Source organism: Salvelinus namaycush, unplaced genomic scaffold, assembly GCF_016432855.1.
Source record: "Salvelinus namaycush isolate Seneca unplaced genomic scaffold, SaNama_1.0 Scaffold233, whole genome shotgun sequence".
Classification (NCBI taxonomy): Eukaryota; Metazoa; Chordata; class Actinopteri; order Salmoniformes; family Salmonidae; genus Salvelinus; species Salvelinus namaycush.
The window spans coordinates 32,381-51,659 of NW_024059153.1; the positions used below are offsets into that span (position 1 = coordinate 32,381).

At 51.8% G+C, this 19,279-nt stretch overlaps 1 protein-coding gene across 1 annotated transcript in view; it reads left to right on the forward strand.

Annotated features, from left to right (window-relative positions):
- The window catches only part of pros1 (protein S), a 61,243-nt gene that overhangs the window by 19,792 nt on the left and 22,172 nt on the right, over nucleotides 1-19,279 (forward strand). Inside the window, exons 7-10 of the mRNA XM_038984345.1 lie at nucleotides 7,439-7,473; nucleotides 10,398-10,529; nucleotides 18,467-18,595; nucleotides 19,028-19,268. Coding sequence (XP_038840273.1) covers nucleotides 7,439-7,473; nucleotides 10,398-10,529; nucleotides 18,467-18,595; nucleotides 19,028-19,268 — 537 coding nt within the window. The remainder of the gene's footprint in view (nucleotides 1-7,438; nucleotides 7,474-10,397; nucleotides 10,530-18,466; nucleotides 18,596-19,027; nucleotides 19,269-19,279) is intronic.

Sequence of the window (19,279 nt, forward strand, 5' to 3'; positions counted from 1 at the left end):
CCTTCACCTGTCAGTGTCGACCAGGCTGGGAAGGGCCCGCGCTGTGAGGATGGTAGGTACCAGACAGACAGGGGTAGACAGGCCTCCTTCACCTGTCAGTGTCGACCAGGCTGGAAGGGCCCTGCGCTGTGAGGATGGTAGGTAACAGACAGGGGTAGACAGGCCTCCTTCACCTGTCAGTGTCGACCAGGCTGGAAGGGCCCGCGCTGTGAGGATGGTAGGTACCAGACAGGGGTAGACAGGCCTCCTTCACCTGTCAGTGTCGACCAGGCTGGAAGGGCCCGCGCTGTGAGGATGGTAGGTACCAGACAGGGGTAGACAGGCCTCCTTCACCTGTCAGTGTCGACCAGGCTGGAAGGGCCCGCGCTGTGAGGATGGTAGGTACCAGACAGACAGGGGTAGACAGGCCTCCTTCACCTGTCAGTGTCGACCAGGCTGGAAGGGCCTGCGCTGTGAGGATGGTAGGTACCAGACAGGGGTAGACAGGCCTCCTTCACCTGTCAGTGTCGACCAGGCTGGAAGGGCCTGCGCTGTGAGGATGGTAGGTACCAGACAGACAGGGTAGACAGGCCTCCTTCACCTGTCAGTGTCGACCAGGCTGGAAGGGCCCGCGCTGTGAGGATGGTAGGTACCAGACAGACAGGGGTAGACAGGCCTCCTTCACCTGTCAGTGTCGACCAGGCTGGAAGGGCCCGCGCTGTGAGGATGGTAGGTACCAGACAGACAGGGGTAGACAGGCCTCCTTCACCTGTCAGTGTCGACCAGGCTGGAAGGGCCCTGCGCTGTGAGGATGGTAGGTACCAGACAGGGGTAGACAGGCCTCCTTCACCTGTCAGTGTCGACCAGGCTGGAAGGGCCCGCGCTGTGAGGATGGTAGGTACCAGACAGACAGGGGTAGACAGGCCTCCTTCACCTGTCAGTGTCGACCAGGCTGGTAAGGGCCCGCGCTGTGAGGATGGTAGGTACCAGACAGACAGGGGTAGACAGGCCTCCTTCACCTGTCAGTGTCGACCAGGCTGGAAGGGCCCGCGCTGTGAGGATGGTAGGTACCAGACAGACAGGGGTAGACAGGCCTCCTTCACCTGTCAGTGTCGACCAGGCTGGAAGGGCCCGCGCTGTGAGGATGGTAGGTACCAGACAGGGGTAGACAGGCCTCCTTCACCTGTCAGTGTCGACCAGGCTGGAAGGGCCCGCGCTGTGAGGATGGTAGGTACCAGACAGACAGGGGTAGACAGGCCTCCTTCACCTGTCAGTGTCGACCAGGCTGGAAGGGCCCTGCGCTGTGAGGATGGTAGGTACCAGACAGACAGGGGTAGACAGGCCTCCTTCACCTGTCAGTGTCGACCAGGCTGGAAGGGCCTGCGCTGTGAGGATGGTAGGTACCAGACAGGGGTAGACAGGCCTCCTTCACCTGTCAGTGTCGACCAGGCTGGAAGGGCCTGCGCTGTGAGGATGGTAGGTACCAGACAGGGGTAGACAGGCCTCCTTCACCTGTCAGTGTCGACCAGGCTGGAAGGGCCCGCGCTGTGAGGATGGTAGGTACCAGACAGACAGGGGTAGACAGGCCTCCTTCACCTGTCAGTGTCGACCAGGCTGGAAGGGCCTGCGCTGTGAGGATGGTAGGTACCAGACAGACAGGGGTAGACAGGCCTCCTTCACCTGTCAGTGTCGACCAGGCTGGAAGGGCCTGCGCTGTGAGGATGGTAGGTACCAGACAGGGGTAGACAGGCCTCCTTCACCTGTCAGTGTCGACCAGGCTGGAAGGGCCCGCGCTGTGAGGATGGTAGGTACCAGACAGACAGGGGTAGACAGGCCTCCTTCACCTGTCAGTGTCGACCAGGCTGGAAGGGCCCGCGCTGTGAGGATGGTAGGTACCAGACAGACAGGGGTAGACAGGCCTCCTTCACCTGTCAGTGTCGACCAGGCTGGAAGGGCCTGCGCTGTGAGGATGGTAGGTACCAGACAGACAGGGGTAGACAGGCCTCCTTCACCTGTCAGTGTCGACCAGGCTGGAAGGGCCCGCGCTGTGAGGATGGTAGGTACCAGACAGACAGGGGTAGACAGGCCTCCTTCACCTGTCAGTGTCGACCAGGCTGGAAGGGCCCGCGCTGTGAGGATGGTAGGTACCAGACAGGGGTAGACAGGCCTCCTTCACCTGTCAGTGTCGACCAGGCTGGAAGGGCCCGCGCTGTGAGGATGGTAGGTACCAGACAGACAGGGGTAGACAGGCCTCCTTCACCTGTCAGTGTCGACCAGGCTGGAAGGGCCTGCGCTGTGAGGATGGTAGGTACCAGACAGACAGGGGTAGACAGGCCTCCTTCACCTGTCAGTGTCGACCAGGCTGGAAGGGCCCGCGCTGTGAGGATGGTAGGTACCAGACAGGGGTAGACAGGCCTCCTTCACCTGTCAGTGTCGACCAGGCTGGAAGGGCCTGCGCTGTGAGGATGGTAGGTACCAGACAGACAGGGGTAGACAGGCCTCCTTCACCTGTCAGTGTCGACCAGGCTGGAAGGGCCTGCGCTGTGAGGATGGTAGGTACCAGACAGGGGTAGACAGGCCTCCTTCACCTGTCAGTGTCGACCAGGCTGGAAGGGCCCGCGCTGTGAGGATGGTAGGTACCAGACAGACAGGGGTAGACAGGCCTCCTTCACCTGTCAGTGTCGACCAGGCTGGAAGGGCCCGCGCTGTGAGGATGGTAGGTACCAGACAGACAGGGGTAGACAGGCCTCCTTCACCTGTCAGTGTCGACCAGGCTGGAAGGGCCCGCGCTGTGAGGATGGTAGGTACCAGACAGGGGTAGACAGGCCTCCTTCACCTGTCAGTGTCGACCAGGCTGGAAGGGCCCGCGCTGTGAGGATGGTAGGTACCAGACAGGGGTAGACAGGCCTCCTTCACCTGTCAGTGTCGACCAGGCTGGAAGGGCCCTGCGCTGTGAGGATGGTAGGTACCAGACAGGGGTAGACAGGCCTCCTTCACCTGTCAGTGTCGACCAGGCTGGAAGGGCCTGCGCTGTGAGGATGGTAGGTACCAGACAGGGGTAGACAGGCCTCCTTCACCTGTCAGTGTCGACCAGGCTGGAAGGGCCCGCGCTGTGAGGATGGTAGGTACCAGACAGACAGGGGTAGACAGGCCTCCTTCACCTGTCAGTGTCGACCAGGCTGGAAGGGCCCGCGCTGTGAGGATGGTAGGTACCAGACAGGGGTAGACAGGCCTCCTTCACCTGTCAGTGTCGACCAGGCTGGAAGGGCCCGCGCTGTGAGGATGGTAGGTACCAGACAGGGGTAGACAGGCCTCCTTCACCTGTCAGTGTCGACCAGGCTGGAAGGGCCCGCGCTGTGAGGATGGTAGGTACCAGACAGACAGGGGTAGACAGGCCTCCTTCACCTGTCAGTGTCGACCAGGCTGGAAGGGCCTGCGCTGTGAGGATGGTAGGTACCAGACAGGGGTAGACAGGCCTCCTTCACCTGTCAGTGTCGACCAGGCTGGAAGGGCCTGCGCTGTGAGGATGGTAGGTACCAGACAGGGGTAGACAGGCCTCCTTCACCTGTCAGTGTCGACCAGGCTGGAAGGGCCTGCGCTGTGAGGATGGTAGGTACCAGACAGGGGTAGACAGGCCTCCTTCACCTGTCAGTGTCGACCAGGCTGGAAGGGCCCGCGCTGTGAGGATGGTAGGTACCAGACAGGGGTAGACAGGCCTCCTTCACCTGTCAGTGTCGACCAGGCTGGAAGGGCCCTGCGCTGTGAGGATGGTAGGTACCAGACAGGGGTAGACAGGCCTCCTTCACCTGTCAGTGTCGACCAGGCTGGAAGGGCCTGCGCTGTGAGGATGGTAGGTACCAGACAGGGGTAGACAGGCCTCCTTCACCTGTCAGTGTCGACCAGGCTGGAAGGGCCCGCGCTGTGAGGATGGTAGGTACCAGACAGACAGGGGTAGACAGGCCTCCTTCACCTGTCAGTGTCGACCAGGCTGGAAGGGCCCGCGCTGTGAGGATGGTAGGTACCAGACAGACAGGGGTAGACAGGCCTCCTTCACCTGTCAGTGTCGACCAGGCTGGAAGGGCCCGCGCTGTGAGGATGGTAGGTACCAGACAGGGGTAGACAGGCCTCCTTCACCTGTCAGTGTCGACCAGGCTGGTAAGGGCCCGCGCTGTGAGGATGGTAGGTACCAGACAGACAGGGTAGACAGGCCTCCTTCACCTGTCAGTGTCGACCAGGCTGGAAGGGCCCACGCTGTGAGGATGGTAGGTACCAGACAGGGGTAGACAGGCCTCCTTCACCTGTCAGTGTCGACCAGGCTGGAAGGGCCCACGCTGTGAGGATGGTAGGTACCAGACAGGGGTAGACAGGCCTCCTTCACCTGTCAGTGTCGACCAGGCTGGAAGGGCCCGCGCTGTGAGGATGGTAGGTACCAGACAGACAGGGGTAGACAGGCCTCCTTCACCTGTCAGTGTCGACCAGGCTGGAAGGGCCCGCGCTGTGAGGATGGTAGGTACCAGACAGGGGTAGACAGGCCTCCTTCACCTGTCAGTGTCGACCAGGCTGGAAGGGCCCGCGCTGTGAGGATGGTAGGTACCAGACAGACAGGGGTAGACAGGCCTCCTTCACCTGTCAGTGTCGACCAGGCTGGAAGGGCCCGCGCTGTGAGGATGGTAGGTACCAGACAGACAGGGGTAGACAGGCCTCCTTCACCTGTCAGTGTCGACCAGGCTGGAAGGGCCCGCGCTGTGAGGATGGTAGGTACCAGACAGACAGGGTAGACAGGCCTCCTTCACCTGTCAGTGTCGACCAGGCTGGAAGGGCCCGCGCTGTGAGGATGGTAGGTACCAGACAGACAGGGGTAGACAGGCCTCCTTCACCTGTCAGTGTCGACCAGGCTGGAAGGGCCCGCGCTGTGAGGATGGTAGGTACCAGACAGACAGGGGTAGACAGGCCTCCTTCACCTGTCAGTGTCGACCAGGCTGGAAGGGCCCGCGCTGTGAGGATGGTAGGTACCAGACAGACAGGGGTAGACAGGCCTCCTTCACCTGTCAGTGTCGACCAGGCTGGAAGGGCCCGCGCTGTGAGGATGGTAGGTACCAGACAGGGGTAGACAGGCCTCCTTCACCTGTCAGTGTCGACCAGGCTGGAAGGGCCTGCGCTGTGAGGATGGTAGGTACCAGACAGGGGTAGACAGGCCTCCTTCACCTGTCAGTGTCGACCAGGCTGGAAGGGCCCGCGCTGTGAGGATGGTAGGTACCAGACAGACAGGGGTAGACAGGCCTCCTTCACCTGTCAGTGTCGACCAGGCTGGAAGGGCCCGCGCTGTGAGGATGGTAGGTACCAGACAGACAGGGGTAGACAGGCCTCCTTCACCTGTCAGTGTCGACCAGGCTGGAAGGGCCCGCGCTGTGAGGATGGTAGGTACCAGACAGACAGGGGTAGACAGGCCTCCTTCACCTGTCAGTGTCGACCAGGCTGGAAGGGCCCGCGCTGTGAGGATGGTAGGTACCAGACAGACAGGGGTAGACAGGCCTCCTTCACCTGTCAGTGTCGACCAGGCTGGAAGGGCCCGCGCTGTGAGGATGGTAGGTACCAGACAGGGTTAGACAGGCCTCCTTCACCTGTCAGTGTCGACCAGGCTGGAAGGGCCCGCGCTGTGAGGATGGTAGGTACCAGACAGACAGGGTTAGACAGGCCTCCTTCACCTGTCAGTGTCGACCAGGCTGGAAGGGCCCGCGCTGTGAGGATGGTAGGTACCAGACAGGGGTAGACAGGCCTCCTTCACCTGTCAGTGTCGACCAGGCTGGAAGGGCCCGCGCTGTGAGGATGGTAGGTACCAGACAGACAGGGGTAGACAGGCCTCCTTCACCTGTCAGTGTCGACCAGGCTGGAAGGGCCCGCGCTGTGAGGATGGTAGGTACCAGACAGGGGTAGACAGGCCTCCTTCACCTGTCAGTGTCGACCAGGCTGGAAGGGCCCGCGCTGTGAGGATGGTAGGTACCAGACAGACAGGGGTAGACAGGCCTCCTTCACCTGTCAGTGTCGACCAGGCTGGAAGGGCCCGCGCTGTGAGGATGGTAGGTACCAGACAGACAGGGGTAGACAGGCCTCCTTCACCTGTCAGTGTCGACCAGGCTGGAAGGGCCCGCGCTGTGAGGATGGTAGGTACCAGACAGACAGGGGTAGACAGGCCTCCTTCACCTGTCAGTGTCGACCAGGCTGGAAGGGCCCGCGCTGTGAGGATGGTAGGTACCAGACAGACAGGGGTAGACAGGCCTCCTTCACCTGTCAGTGTCGACCAGGCTGGAAGGGCCCGCGCTGTGAGGATGGTAGGTACCAGACAGACAGGGGTAGACAGGCCTCCTTCACCTGTCAGTGTCGACCAGGCTGGAAGGGCCCGCGCTGTGAGGATGGTAGGTACCAGACAGACAGGGGTAGACAGGCCTCCTTCACCTGTCAGTGTCGACCAGGCTGGAAGGGCCCGCGCTGTGAGGATGGTAGGTACCAGACAGACAGGGGTAGACAGGCCTCCTTCACCTGTCAGTGTCGACCAGGCTGGAAGGGCCCGCGCTGTGAGGATGGTAGGTACCAGACAGACAGGGGTAGACAGGCCTCCTTCACCTGTCAGTGTCGACCAGGCTGGAAGGGCCCGCGCTGTGAGGATGGTAGGTACCAGACAGACAGGGGTAGACAGGCCTCCTTCACCTGTCAGTGTCGACCAGGCTGGAAGGGCCCGCGCTGTGAGGATGGTAGGTACCAGACAGACAGGGGTAGACAGGCCTCCTTCACCTGTCAGTGTCGACCAGGCTGGAAGGGCCCGCGCTGTGAGGATGGTAGGTACCAGACAGACAGGGGTAGACAGGCCTCCTTCACCTGTCAGTGTCGACCAGGCTGGAAGGGCCCGCGCTGTGAGGATGGTAGGTACCAGACAGGGGTAGACAGGCCTCCTTCACCTGTCAGTGTCGACCAGGCTGGAAGGGCCCGCGCTGTGAGGATGGTAGGTACCAGACAGACAGGGGTAGACAGGCCTCCTTCACCTGTCAGTGTCGACCAGGCTGGAAGGGCCCGCGCTGTGAGGATGGTAGGTACCAGACAGACAGGGTTAGACAGGCCTCCTTCACCTGTCAGTGTCGACCAGGCTGGAAGGGCCCGCGCTGTGAGGATGGTAGGTACCAGACAGGGTTAGACAGGCCTCCTTCACCTGTCAGTGTCGACCAGGCTGGAAGGGCCCGCGCTGTGAGGATGGTAGGTACCAGACAGGGGTAGACAGGCCTCCTTCACCTGTCAGTGTCGACCAGGCTGGAAGGGCCCGCGCTGTGAGGATGGTAGGTACCAGACAGACAGGGGTAGTACAGGCCTCCTTCACCTGTCAGTGTCGACCAGGCTGGAAGGGCCCGCGCTGTGAGGATGGTAGGTACCAGACAGACAGGGGTAGACAGGCCTCCTTCACCTGTCAGTGTCGACCAGGCTGGAAGGGCCCGCGCTGTGAGGATGGTAGGTACCAGACAGACAGGGTTAGACAGGCCTCCTTCACCTGTCAGTGTCGACCAGGCTGGAAGGGCCTGCGCTGTGAGGATGGTAGGTACCAGACAGGGGTAGACAGGCCTCCTTCACCTGTCAGTGTCGACCAGGCTGGAAGGGCCCGCGCTGTGAGGATGGTAGGTACCAGACAGACAGGGGTAGACAGGCCTCCTTCACCTGTCAGTGTCGACCAGGCTGGTAGGGCCCGCGCTGTGAGGATGGTAGGTACCAGACAGACAGGGGTAGACAGGCCTCCTTCACCTGTCAGTGTCGACCAGGCTGGAAGGGCCTGCGCTGTGAGGATGGTAGGTACCAGACAGACAGGGGTAGACAGGCCTCCTTCACCTGTCAGTGTCGACCAGGCTGGAAGGGCCTGCGCTGTGAGGATGGTAGGTACCAGACAGGGGTAGACAGGCCTCCTTCACCTGTCAGTGTCGACCAGGCTGGAAGGGCCTGCGCTGTGAGGATGGTAGGTACCAGACAGGGGTAGACAGGCCTCCTTCACCTGTCAGTGTCGACCAGGCTGGAAGGGCCTGCGCTGTGAGGATGGTAGGTACCAGACAGGGGTAGACAGGCCTCCTTCACCTGTCAGTGTCGACCAGGCTGGAAGGGCCCGCGCTGTGAGGATGGTAGGTACCAGACAGGGGTAGACAGGCCTCCTTCACCTGTCAGTGTCGACCAGGCTGGAAGGGCCTGCGCTGTGAGGATGGTAGGTACCAGACAGGGGTAGACAGGCCTCCTTCACCTGTCAGTGTCGACCAGGCTGGAAGGGCCCGCGCTGTGAGGATGGTAGGTACCAGACAGACAGGGTTTCCCCATACTACATATCTTTCCTATTGGGTACTGGCTTAATACTGGGTCCTGGCTTAATACTGGGTCCTGGCTTAATACTGGGTCCTGGCTTAATACTGGGTCCTACTTAATACTGGGTCCTGGCTTAATAATGGGTCCTGGCTTAATACTGGGTACTGGCTTAATACTGGGTCCTACTTAATACTGGGTCCTGGCTTAATCCTGGGTCCTGGCTTAATACTGGGTCCTGGCCTAATACTGGGTCCTGGCTTAATACTGGGTCCTGGCTTAATACTGGGTCCTGGCTTAATTCTGGGTCCTGGCTTAATACTGGGTCCTGGCTTAAGACTGGGTCCTGGCCTAATTCTGGGTCCTGGCCTAATACTGGGTCCTGGCTTATTACTGGGTCCTGGCTTAATACTGGGTCCTACTTAATACTGGGTCCTGACTTAAGACTGGGTCCTGGCCTAATTCTTGGTCCTGGCCTAATACTGGGTCCTGGCTTATTAATGGGTCCTGGCTTAATACTGGGTCCTGGCCTAATACTGGGTCCTGGCTTAATACTGGGTCCTGGCTTAATACTGGGTCCTGGCCTAATACTGGGTCCTGGCCTAATACTGGGTCCTGGCTTAATACTGGGTCCTGGCCTAATACTGGGTCCTGGCTTAATACTGGGTCCTGGCTTAATACTGGGTCCTGGCCTAATACTGGGTCCTGGCTTAATACTTGGTCGCTGGTTTAATACTGGGTCCTGGCTTAATACTGGGTCCTGGCTTAATACTGGGTCCTGGCTTAATACTGGGTCGCTGGTTTGATACTGGGTCCTGGCTTAATACTGGGTCCTACTTAATACTGGGTCCTGGCTTAATACTGGGTCCTGGCCTAATACTGGGTCCTGGCTTAATACTTGGTCCTGGCTTAATACTGGGTCCTGGCCTAATACTGGGTCCTGGCCTAATACTGGGTCCTGGCCTAATACTGGGTCCTGGCTTAATACTGGGTCCTGGCCTAATACTGGGTCCTGGCTTAATACTGGGTCCTGGCTTAATACTGGGTCCTGGCCTAATACTGGGTCCTGGCTTAATACTGGGTCCTGGCTTAATACTGGGTCCTGGCCTAATACTGGGTCCTGGCTTAATACTGGGTCCTGGCTTAATACTGGGTCCTGGCCTAATACTGGGTCCTGGCTTAATACTGGGTCCTGGCTTAATACTGGGTCCTGGCTTAATACTGGGTCCTGACTTAATACTGGGTCCTGGCTTAATACTGGGTCCTACTTAATACTGGGTCCTACTTAATACTGGGTCCTGGCTTAATACTGGGTCCTGGCTTAATACTGGGTCCTGGCTTAATACTGGGTCCTACTTAATACTGGGTCCTGGCTTAATACTGGGTCCTACTTAATACTGGGTCCTGGCTTAATACTGGGTCCTGGCTTAATACTGGGTCCTGGCCTAATACTGGGTCCTGGCTTAATACTGGGTCCTACTTAATACTGGGTCCTGGCCTAATACTGGGTCCTGGCTTAATACTGGGTCCTGGCTTAATACTGGGTCCTACTTAATACTGGGTCCTGGCTTAATACTGGGTCCTGGCCTAATACTGGGTCCTGGCTTAATACTGGGTCCTGGCTTAATACTGGGTCGCTGGTTTGAATCCGTCTCGAAAAGTTTGGCCAGAAACGTTGGTGTTGCTGACTTACTAGGTCACAGTTCCTCCCAGGAACAGGAACTGGAACAGGAACTGGAACAGGAACAGGAACAGGAACTGGAACAGGAACTGGATCAGGAACTGGAACAGGAACTGGAACAGGAACTGGATCAGGAACTGGAACAGGAACTGGATCAGGAACTGGATCAGGAACTGGAACAGGAACTGGATCAGGAACTGGAACAGGAACTGGAACAGGAACTGGATCAGGAACAGGAACAGGAACTGGAACAGGAACTGGAACTGGAACTGGAACAGGAACTGGAACAGTAACTGGAACAGGAACTGGATCAGGAACTGGAACAGGAACAGGAACAGGAACTGGAGTTTATAGTCAATAAATCCATGTTTTGTTATTATTGAATAATGATGTCATTGATTGTTTTATTGATCAGACATCGACGAGTGTTCGGACCCGGATCACCAAGCCGGCTGCAACCAGAAGTGCTACAACTCACCCGGTAGCTTCCGCTGTATGTGTGATGATGGGTACCGGTTCAGAACCAACGACAAGATCCACTGTACAGGTAACAATTACTGTTATATAGATCCACTGTACAGTTAACAATTACTGTTATATAAATCCACTGTACAGGTAACAATTACTGTGATATAGATCCACTGTACAGGTAACAATTACTGTTATATAGATCCACTGTACAGGTAACAATTACTGTTATATAGATCCACTGTACAGGTAACAATTACTGTTAAATAGATCCACTGTACAGGTAACAATTACTGTTAAATAGATCCACTGTACAGGTAACAATTACTATTATATAGATCCACTGTACAGGTAACAATTACTGTTAAATAGATCCACTGTACAGGTAACAATTACTGTTAAATAGATCCACTGTACAGGTAACAATTACTGTGATATAGATCCACTGTACAGGTAACAATGACTGTTATATAGATCCACTGTACAGGTAACAATGACTGTTATATAGATCCACTGTACAGGTAACAATTACTGTTATATAGATCCACTGTACAGGTAACAATTACTGTTATATAGATCCACTGTACAGGTAACAATTACTGTGATATAGATCCACTGTACAGGTAACAATTACTGTTATATAGATCCACTCTACAGGTAACAATGACTGTTATATAGATCCACTGTACAGGTAACAATTACTGTTAAATAGATCCACTGTACAGGTAACAATTACTGTTATATAGATCCACTGTACAGGTAACAATTACTGTTAAATAGATCCACTGTACAGGTAACAATTACTGTTAAATAGATCCACTGTACAGGTAACAATTACTGTTATATAGATCCACTGTACAGGTAACAATTACTGTTATATAGATCCACTGTACAGGTATTTTTATTTTTATAATATGTTTATTATTTTCCAATAAAAATAAAGTAAAAAAGACAGCAATACAAACAATGACATTCATTGTACAGTTGAATGGGATGGCCACTTTAGAGGACAAAACAAAAGTTAACTCACACATACACAAAATAAAACAAAATCCTATTAGGTGGTACATGTATAAGAAGACAGCATATAGTCATTACAAGCAGTGTAGTTAAGCCAAAAATAAATATTGAGTGTAGTACAGCACAGAGTAGCAGCAGATCGTCAGCCCAGTTATGAAGCGGGACTAGACCATTTATCCAGTATCGGCTGCCATATTTTGTAAAACAATGGACTTCTATTGGAGGTGTTGTATCGAATCTTTTCCATATGTATTACATTCCCTAAATCCCGTAACCACATTTCAAAGGTAGGTACAGTCTCCAATTTCCAAAATTGCAATATGAGCCTTTTGGCTAATAGAGTACAAAGAGAGACAGCCTTCCCCTCCTGGTTATTCCCATCAACTGTACCAAACAGAGCGATCAATGGGTCTGGGGCTAGAACTCTATCAAAGGCCTTAGATAAGTAATCAAAAATGAGAGCCCAGTAAGCATGTAATTTAGGGCATGTCCAGAATAAGTGGGTCAACGTCCCCTCCTCCTGCTTGCACCTCTCACACAGTGGTGAGGTGTCCGGGAATATTTTATGCAGTTTTACTTTTGAGTAGTGTAACCTGTGAATAACCTTAAACTGTACAAGGTTGTGTCTGGCATTCACTGAACTGTGGTTTATATTCCTGAGAGCTTCTATCCAGTCCTCATTTGAGATTTCTGAACCAAGTTCTTGTTCCCAAGCCCTTTTAATGGTGTCTGTGGATACCTCTATGTGGGCCTGTAGCACATCATACAGTCTAGAGACCGACCCTTTTGAATGGGGTTTGACAAGGATCAAGCTATCTAATGTAGGACTATTTGGCTTCATGCCATACTGTGGGATATGTGTCCTTAAGAAATTCCTGATTTGGAGGTATCTGAAAAAATGTGTTGTTGGCATGTTGAACTTTGCCTGTAGTTGTTGAAATGAAGCTAACTGACCATCTATGTATAGATTACCAATTGTTGTGAGCCCCTTCTCCCTCCACTGTGAAAACACCACATCATCCAATGCAGGGTGGAAAGCATGATTCAGGCTAATCGGGCTGTCTATGTAAACAGTGGGTATGTTAAGAAAATCCCTAATCTGTTTCCAGATCCTAAGCGTATGACAAATGACTGGATTGGAGTCATAAGTGGCTTTTTTCACATATGATGGGCTATTAACAAGTGCAGGGAGTGAGGAACGTTGACAGGAGGCCTGCTCAATCAAAAGCCATGAAGGCATATCCTTCTGTCTCATCGCAGGTAAACTTTCCCTCCAGAAAGACACAATGTTCAGATTAGCAGCCCAATAATACAGTTTGAAGTGAGGAAGGCCAAAGCCCCCCTCTATCTTGTACTTGCATAAATGCTTCTTTGCAATTCTGGCTGCCTTGTTATCCCATAAAAATGGAGTTACTATTGAATCCAGTTTCTTAAAATAGCTTTGTGGTATGAAATTGGGTAGACATTGGAAGAGGTAAAGAAACCTGGGTAGGACAACCATTTTAATAGCGTTTATACGACCAACCAAGGAAATAGGCAGAGTTTTCCAAAAATCAATATTTTGTTTAAGCTGATATATTTTCATGTCCCAATTCGCTTTCAATAGCTGATCAAGGTCTCTTGTCACTACAATGCCAAGGCTTGTGAACTTGTCCCTCACTGTTCTAAACGGGGTAGATTGCAGAAATTGCATATCCACAGGCCGTGATATTGGCATCAACTCACTTTTTTGCCAGTTTATCTTGTAGCCAGAGAAGGAGCCGAATGTGTTTATCAAGTTAAGTAAGGGTGGAATAGAAGTTTTAGGCTTGGACAAAAACAAAAGAACATCGTCTGCATATAGGGAAATTTTGTGCTGTGTGTCCTTTATTTTAACAGAAGCTATATCGGGACATGCCCGAATGCGAGTAGCAAGGGGTTCCATGGCTATAGCGAAGAGAGCAGGCGAAATAGGGCACCCCTGTCGGCACCCCTTGAACAGGCGGAATGACTGCGACATTTCCTGATTGGTCACCACGGAGGCCATTGGGTGTGCATAAATAATTCTTATCCAATTAATAAATTCCTTTCCAAACCCAAAATGCTCCAGAACCGACATCATATACTTCCACTCAATCTGATCAAACGCCTGCATCAAGAGCTATTACCACTGCCTCAACTTTATGATCATGATACATTACGTTGAAAAGGCGTCTCAAATTGTAGTATATATGTCGGCCCGGGATAAAACCTGTCTGGTCAGGGTGTATGATGTCGGAAATATATTTTTTCAATCGGTTTGCCAATATCTTTGTCAACACCTTGTTTTCTATGGGGAGTAACGACACGGGGCGATACGACGACATCTCCACGGAATCTCTATCTTTTTTCAAGATCAGGGCTATTGTAGCCTCATACAGTGTTTGCGGGAGTTTGGCATTTTCTTTTGATTGTTGAAACATTCGCAACATAAGTGGAGATAGACTAGCGCAGTACTTCTTATAGAATTCTATTACATATCCATCGGGCCCAGGGGCCTTGCTGTTTGGAAATTGTGCTATCGCTGTGTTAATTTCCTCTAAGGTTATCCCTGCATCGAGTGCAGCAGCTGCCCCCCTGTCTAGTTTAGGAAGTTCACATTCAGCGAGAAAGCGTTCCATAGTTTGTGGATCAGTAGCATCGCATTTTGATTGGTATAGCTCTGAGTAAAACTGCGCAAAGCATTTATTAATGTCCTGCGGATCTGTTACTATTTTACCCTTCTTGTCTTTTATTTTGTGAATAGCTCTAGATGCCTGTACATGCCTTAGCTGTCTTGCTAATAATTTATGTGGTTTGTCCCCCAGTTCAAAATAACTTTGTTGCGTTCTAGCAAGTAAAGAGCCCACCCGTTTCGAAAGGATGGTATTGTATTCATATTTTAACTTTGTGATCTTCTCAAGGACTGTATATGAGGAATTTGTCCTAAAAACGTTCTCCTGTTCCCCTAACTCTCTTTCAATTTCTCTCAGCCTAGTATTGGCACGTTTCTTCCTCTCTGATGTATAAGAAATAATGTAACCTCTAATCACAGCCTTTAGAGATTCCCAAAGGGTGGAGTCGTCAACATCCCCCGTGTCGTTAGTTCTGAGGAAAAAGGCAATCTGCTCCTTCAAATACTGACAAAAAGCCTCATCTTTCAACAGGTATGCGTCTAAGCGCCACGGTCGCCGACCTGTCGACATATTGTCGAGTTTCAGCACCATGGACAGAGGAGAGTGGTCCGTAATTAGAATGGGGTGATAGGTAACCGACTCAGCTGCTGAAATTAGTTTGGAGTCCAACAAGAAATAGTCAATTCTGGAATATGATTTATGAACTGATGAAAAGAAAGAATAATCCCTGTCTGTTGGGTGCGTCAGTCTCCAAATATCGACAATGTTAAGGTTTGTCATCAATGTATTTAGACAGACACTGGCATTTGATTGTTGAAGTGACCTTGATAACTGTTTATCTAAAAGAGGATCTAACGTACAGTTAAAGTCACCTCCAACAATAACACTTGTATCCGAGATATTTGGTATGGCCTTAAATACCCTTTGAAAAAATAATGGATCATCGAAATTGGGTCCATATAAATTGACCATGGTTATTGGTTTTGAATTCAGTGTACCAGCAACAATAATATACCGACCATTAGGATCTGAAATCGAGGTTGAGTAAACAAAAGGAATGTTTTTCCTTATCAGGATTGCTACCCCTCTCGCTTTTGCATCAAAGTTAGACTGGTATATCTGACCGATCCAGCTGACTCGTAGCTTGGCCTGCGCCGAGCGTTTAATATGAGTTTCTTGAAGAAGCACTATGTCAGCACCCAGTGATTTAAGATGAGAAAAAACCTTAGCTCGTTTCACGACATGCCCTAATCCATTACAGTTCCAGCTGACTATCTTTATTCCACCTGGTCTACTCTGTGCTCGGTCACTATGTGGCATTTCTTATTTTAAAGCAAATTGCTGCTGTCATAGAAAACCCAGAAGAAAAACGTCCCGCCGTACGGGAGCTTGTCATGCCACCTGTATTAATAAACGTGAACATAAAACACAGACCCCATCCCCCCTCCCATCCCTTTAGTGAGTGACTTCCCCAAACGAAGCACTCCTTGGCTAACACACAAACCTTAGGGTGTCTAGACATACAGCTTGAACTAACTCGTCGTCTATAGATGCTCCGCATATAAACTAATATTAAATAACACTTAACTTAACTCTCACGTTAGGGGGTGAGTGGCGCCAAAACATGACATGCCAAACAATGCTATATTAGCCACAACATCTCACCTATCCTATAAGTCCCAATTTCTGATCTTCTGATCGAAAAGACATAGGCCGGAAATTCAATTCAAACACATTCCTGGCCTGTATTTGGCCATTTAGCCGTTCTGTATCCTCAGCCGGGGAGCTTGCTTGTCAAGAACAGATCGGCCTCTTTTGCGTTGTCAAACGTACGTGTTGATCCCTCGACTGTCACCTTAAACCGGGCTGGGAAGAGGAATCCATATCGGATGTTGGCCGCCCTGCATTTGTTGCGTACCTCATCATACTCTTTCCGTTGGTTCCTCACCTCCAAGGTAAGATCTGGGTAGAAAGACACCCTGGCTCCGTTGTAGTTAAGGGGGAACTTTTGACTAGCCAGCTTGAGGATGAGATCCCTGGTGTGGGGATAGTGCAGCCTTACAATGAATGGCCTTGGTGGCCCGCCCTTGGCCGGCTTCGTTGCCTGTGATCTGTGTGCGCGGTCGATCAGGATGGCCGTTTTGAAGTGTTCACTCCCCAGCAATGCCGGTATCAGCTCCGAGACAAATTCAGTGGGTTTCCCTTTCTCAGTGTCCTCCTGGATCCCACATATTCGGATGTTCTGGCGTCTTGAATGCGACTCGAGCATTTCCAGTCGGGCCTTCAGGGTTTTGTTGTCATTTTTTAACGTTGCGCACTGTTTCTCTATGTCCTGTAGTCTGGCCTCGTGATCGACTGTCGTCCGCTCAACCTCGTGCACCCTTCTCTTAGTTGCCTTCACAGTTTCGGCCAAAGTCCCAATACTCTTTGAGATATCAGCCAACCTTGTGTCCACCTTCTTGCTTAGTGCGTTTATGGCAGCCAGTATGTCACGTTGAGTAGGATCTGTGGGGAACTCTTGGAAGCTAGCCTCTTCAGCTAGCTCCTCGTGGGTCGGCGACGTTGAAATTGGTTCGTTGTCTATCTCATTCCAATTATCTTGTTTAGCGCCCCCTTTTTTGGTGCCTTTCCCCTTTGTCATATTTGTTTGAAGTTATAGGTTGTGAGAGGTTAAGATAAATACTAATTTGTTTCAAAATTGAGCGGAGCTCTAGCACAGCACGTCTACTCCATAGCACGCTCTCTAGCGCCCCCCGATCCACTGTACAGGTAAACTGTACTCCAGTTTAGACTCTAGTTTAGACACTAGATTTGCAGGCCCAAACTCTAGTTCAGACTAGACTCGAGTTGCAGGCCCAGACTCTAGTTTAGACTCTAGATTTGTAGGCCCAGACCCTAATTTAGACTACACTCTAGAGTTGCAGGCCCAGACTCTAGTTTAGACTCTAGTTTAGACTCTAGATTTGTAGGCCCAGACCCTAGTTTAGACTCTAGATTTGTAGGCCCAGACCCTAGTTGAGACTACACTCTAGAGTTGCAGGCCCAGACTCTAGTTTAGACTCTAGATTAGACTCTAGATTTGTAGGCCCAGACCATAGTTTAGACTACACTCTAGAGTTGCAGGCCAAGACTCTAGTTTAGACTCTAGATTTGCAGGCCCAGACCCTAGTTTAGACTACACTCTAGATTTGTAGGCCCAGACACTAGTGTAGACTACACTCTAGAGTTGCAGGCCCAGACTCTAGTTTAGACTCTAGATTAGACTCTAGATTTGTAGGCCCAGACCATAGTTTAGACTACACTCTAGAGTTGCAGGCCAAGACTCTAGTTTAGACTCTAGTTTAGACTCTAGACTTGTAGGCCCAGACTCTAGTTTAGACTCTAGATTTGCAGGCCCAGACACTAGATTGTACTCTAGCTTTACAGACCCAGACCGTAATTTAGACTAACAGAGGGAGATGGCTGACCAGTGCAGTGTTACATAAGACTGGTTAAACCTCAGGGTCATTGACCATCGCTGTTACCAGAAACAGGCTTCAGTCCCAATGACTGTTTCTGCTTGTGTTAATGTTTGTGTTGATTTGTCTCATGACTAAACCAAACCTCCATATTTAACACACTGAAGATGTCAATATGTCTGTGTCTTCTCCTGTATCCCAAATAGTGTCTGCTGTACCCCAGTATCTATGAGGAACCAGCTAAATGTGTCCCCTCCCCAGATAGTGTCTGCTGTACCCCAGTATCTCTGAGGAACCAGCTAAATGTGTCCCCTCCTGTATCCCAGATAGTGTCTGCTGTACCCCAGTATCTCTGAGGAACCAGCTAAATGTGTCTCCTCCTGTATCCCAGATAGTGTCTGCTGTACCCCAGTATCTCTGAGGAACCAGCTATATGTGTCTCCTCCTGTATCCCAGATAGTGTCTGCTGTACCCCAGTATCTCTGAGGAACCAGCTAAATGTGTCTCCTCCTGTATCCCAGATAGTGTCTGCTGTACCCCAGTATCTGTGAGGAACCAGCTATATGTGTCTCCTCCTGTATCCCAGATAGTGTCTGCTGTACCCCAGTATCTGTGAGGAACCAGCTATATGTGTCTCCTCCTGTATCCCAGATAGTGTCTGCTGTACCCCAGTATCTCTGAGGAACCAGCTAAATGTGTCCCCTCCTGTATCCCAGATAGTGTCTGCTGTACCCCAGTATCTCTGAGGAACCAACTAAATGTGTCTCCTCCTGTATCCCAGATAGTGTCTGCTGTACCCCAGTATCTGTGAGGAACCAGCTATATGTGTCTCCTCCTGTATCCCAGATAGTGTCTGCTGTACCCCAGTATCTCTGAGGAACCAGCTAAATGTGTCTCCTCCCCAGATATCAACGAGTGTCTGCTGTACCCCAGTATCTGTGAGGAACCAGCTATATGTGTCAACAACCCTGGCATGTATGAGTGCCAGTGTCCCCCGGGCTTCAATTACAACTTCAGTTTGCGCTCCTGTTTGGGTGAGATGCCCCTCCACTGCACCCACACTGACCACATGACAAAGACACTATCACAGACAGGAACATTCGTATTTTATTTAAACTTTATTTAAACGAGGCAAGTCAGTTTAAGAACAAATTCTTATTTTCAATGACGGCCCTAGGAACAGTGGGTTAACTGCTTTGTTCAGGGGGAAGAACGACAGATTTTTACCTTGTCAGCTTGGGGATTCGATCTAGTAACCTTTCGGTTACTAGTCCGACACTGTAACCACTAGGCTACCTGACTGTCCCTAAATATACAGTCTGTCAATTGAAAAAAATGTCAGAGACAATTATATTCAAGGACCTAATGGAACGTTTGATATCAACTGATCTTAACCCTGACCCTGTACCTCCTGTAATGACCTCTGACCTCTACCCTCTCCGTCTGACGCTCGTGGTTGTCCCCAGACGTCGACGAGTGTGAGGTGGGCGTGTGTGAGGGCGTGTGTGTGAACACGATGGGTAGCTACTCCTGCCGCTGCGACGGTCGCCGGGGTCTGCGGTTGGCAGAGGACCAGCGTTCCTGTGAGGTGGTCCCGGTGTGTGTTCAGCTGTATGACTACAAACACTCTGAGATGCTTTACCTGGGAGAACAATTCACCGGAGGGCCTGTCATATACCTCCGCTTCAGACTACCGGAGAACACGAAGTAAGGGGGTT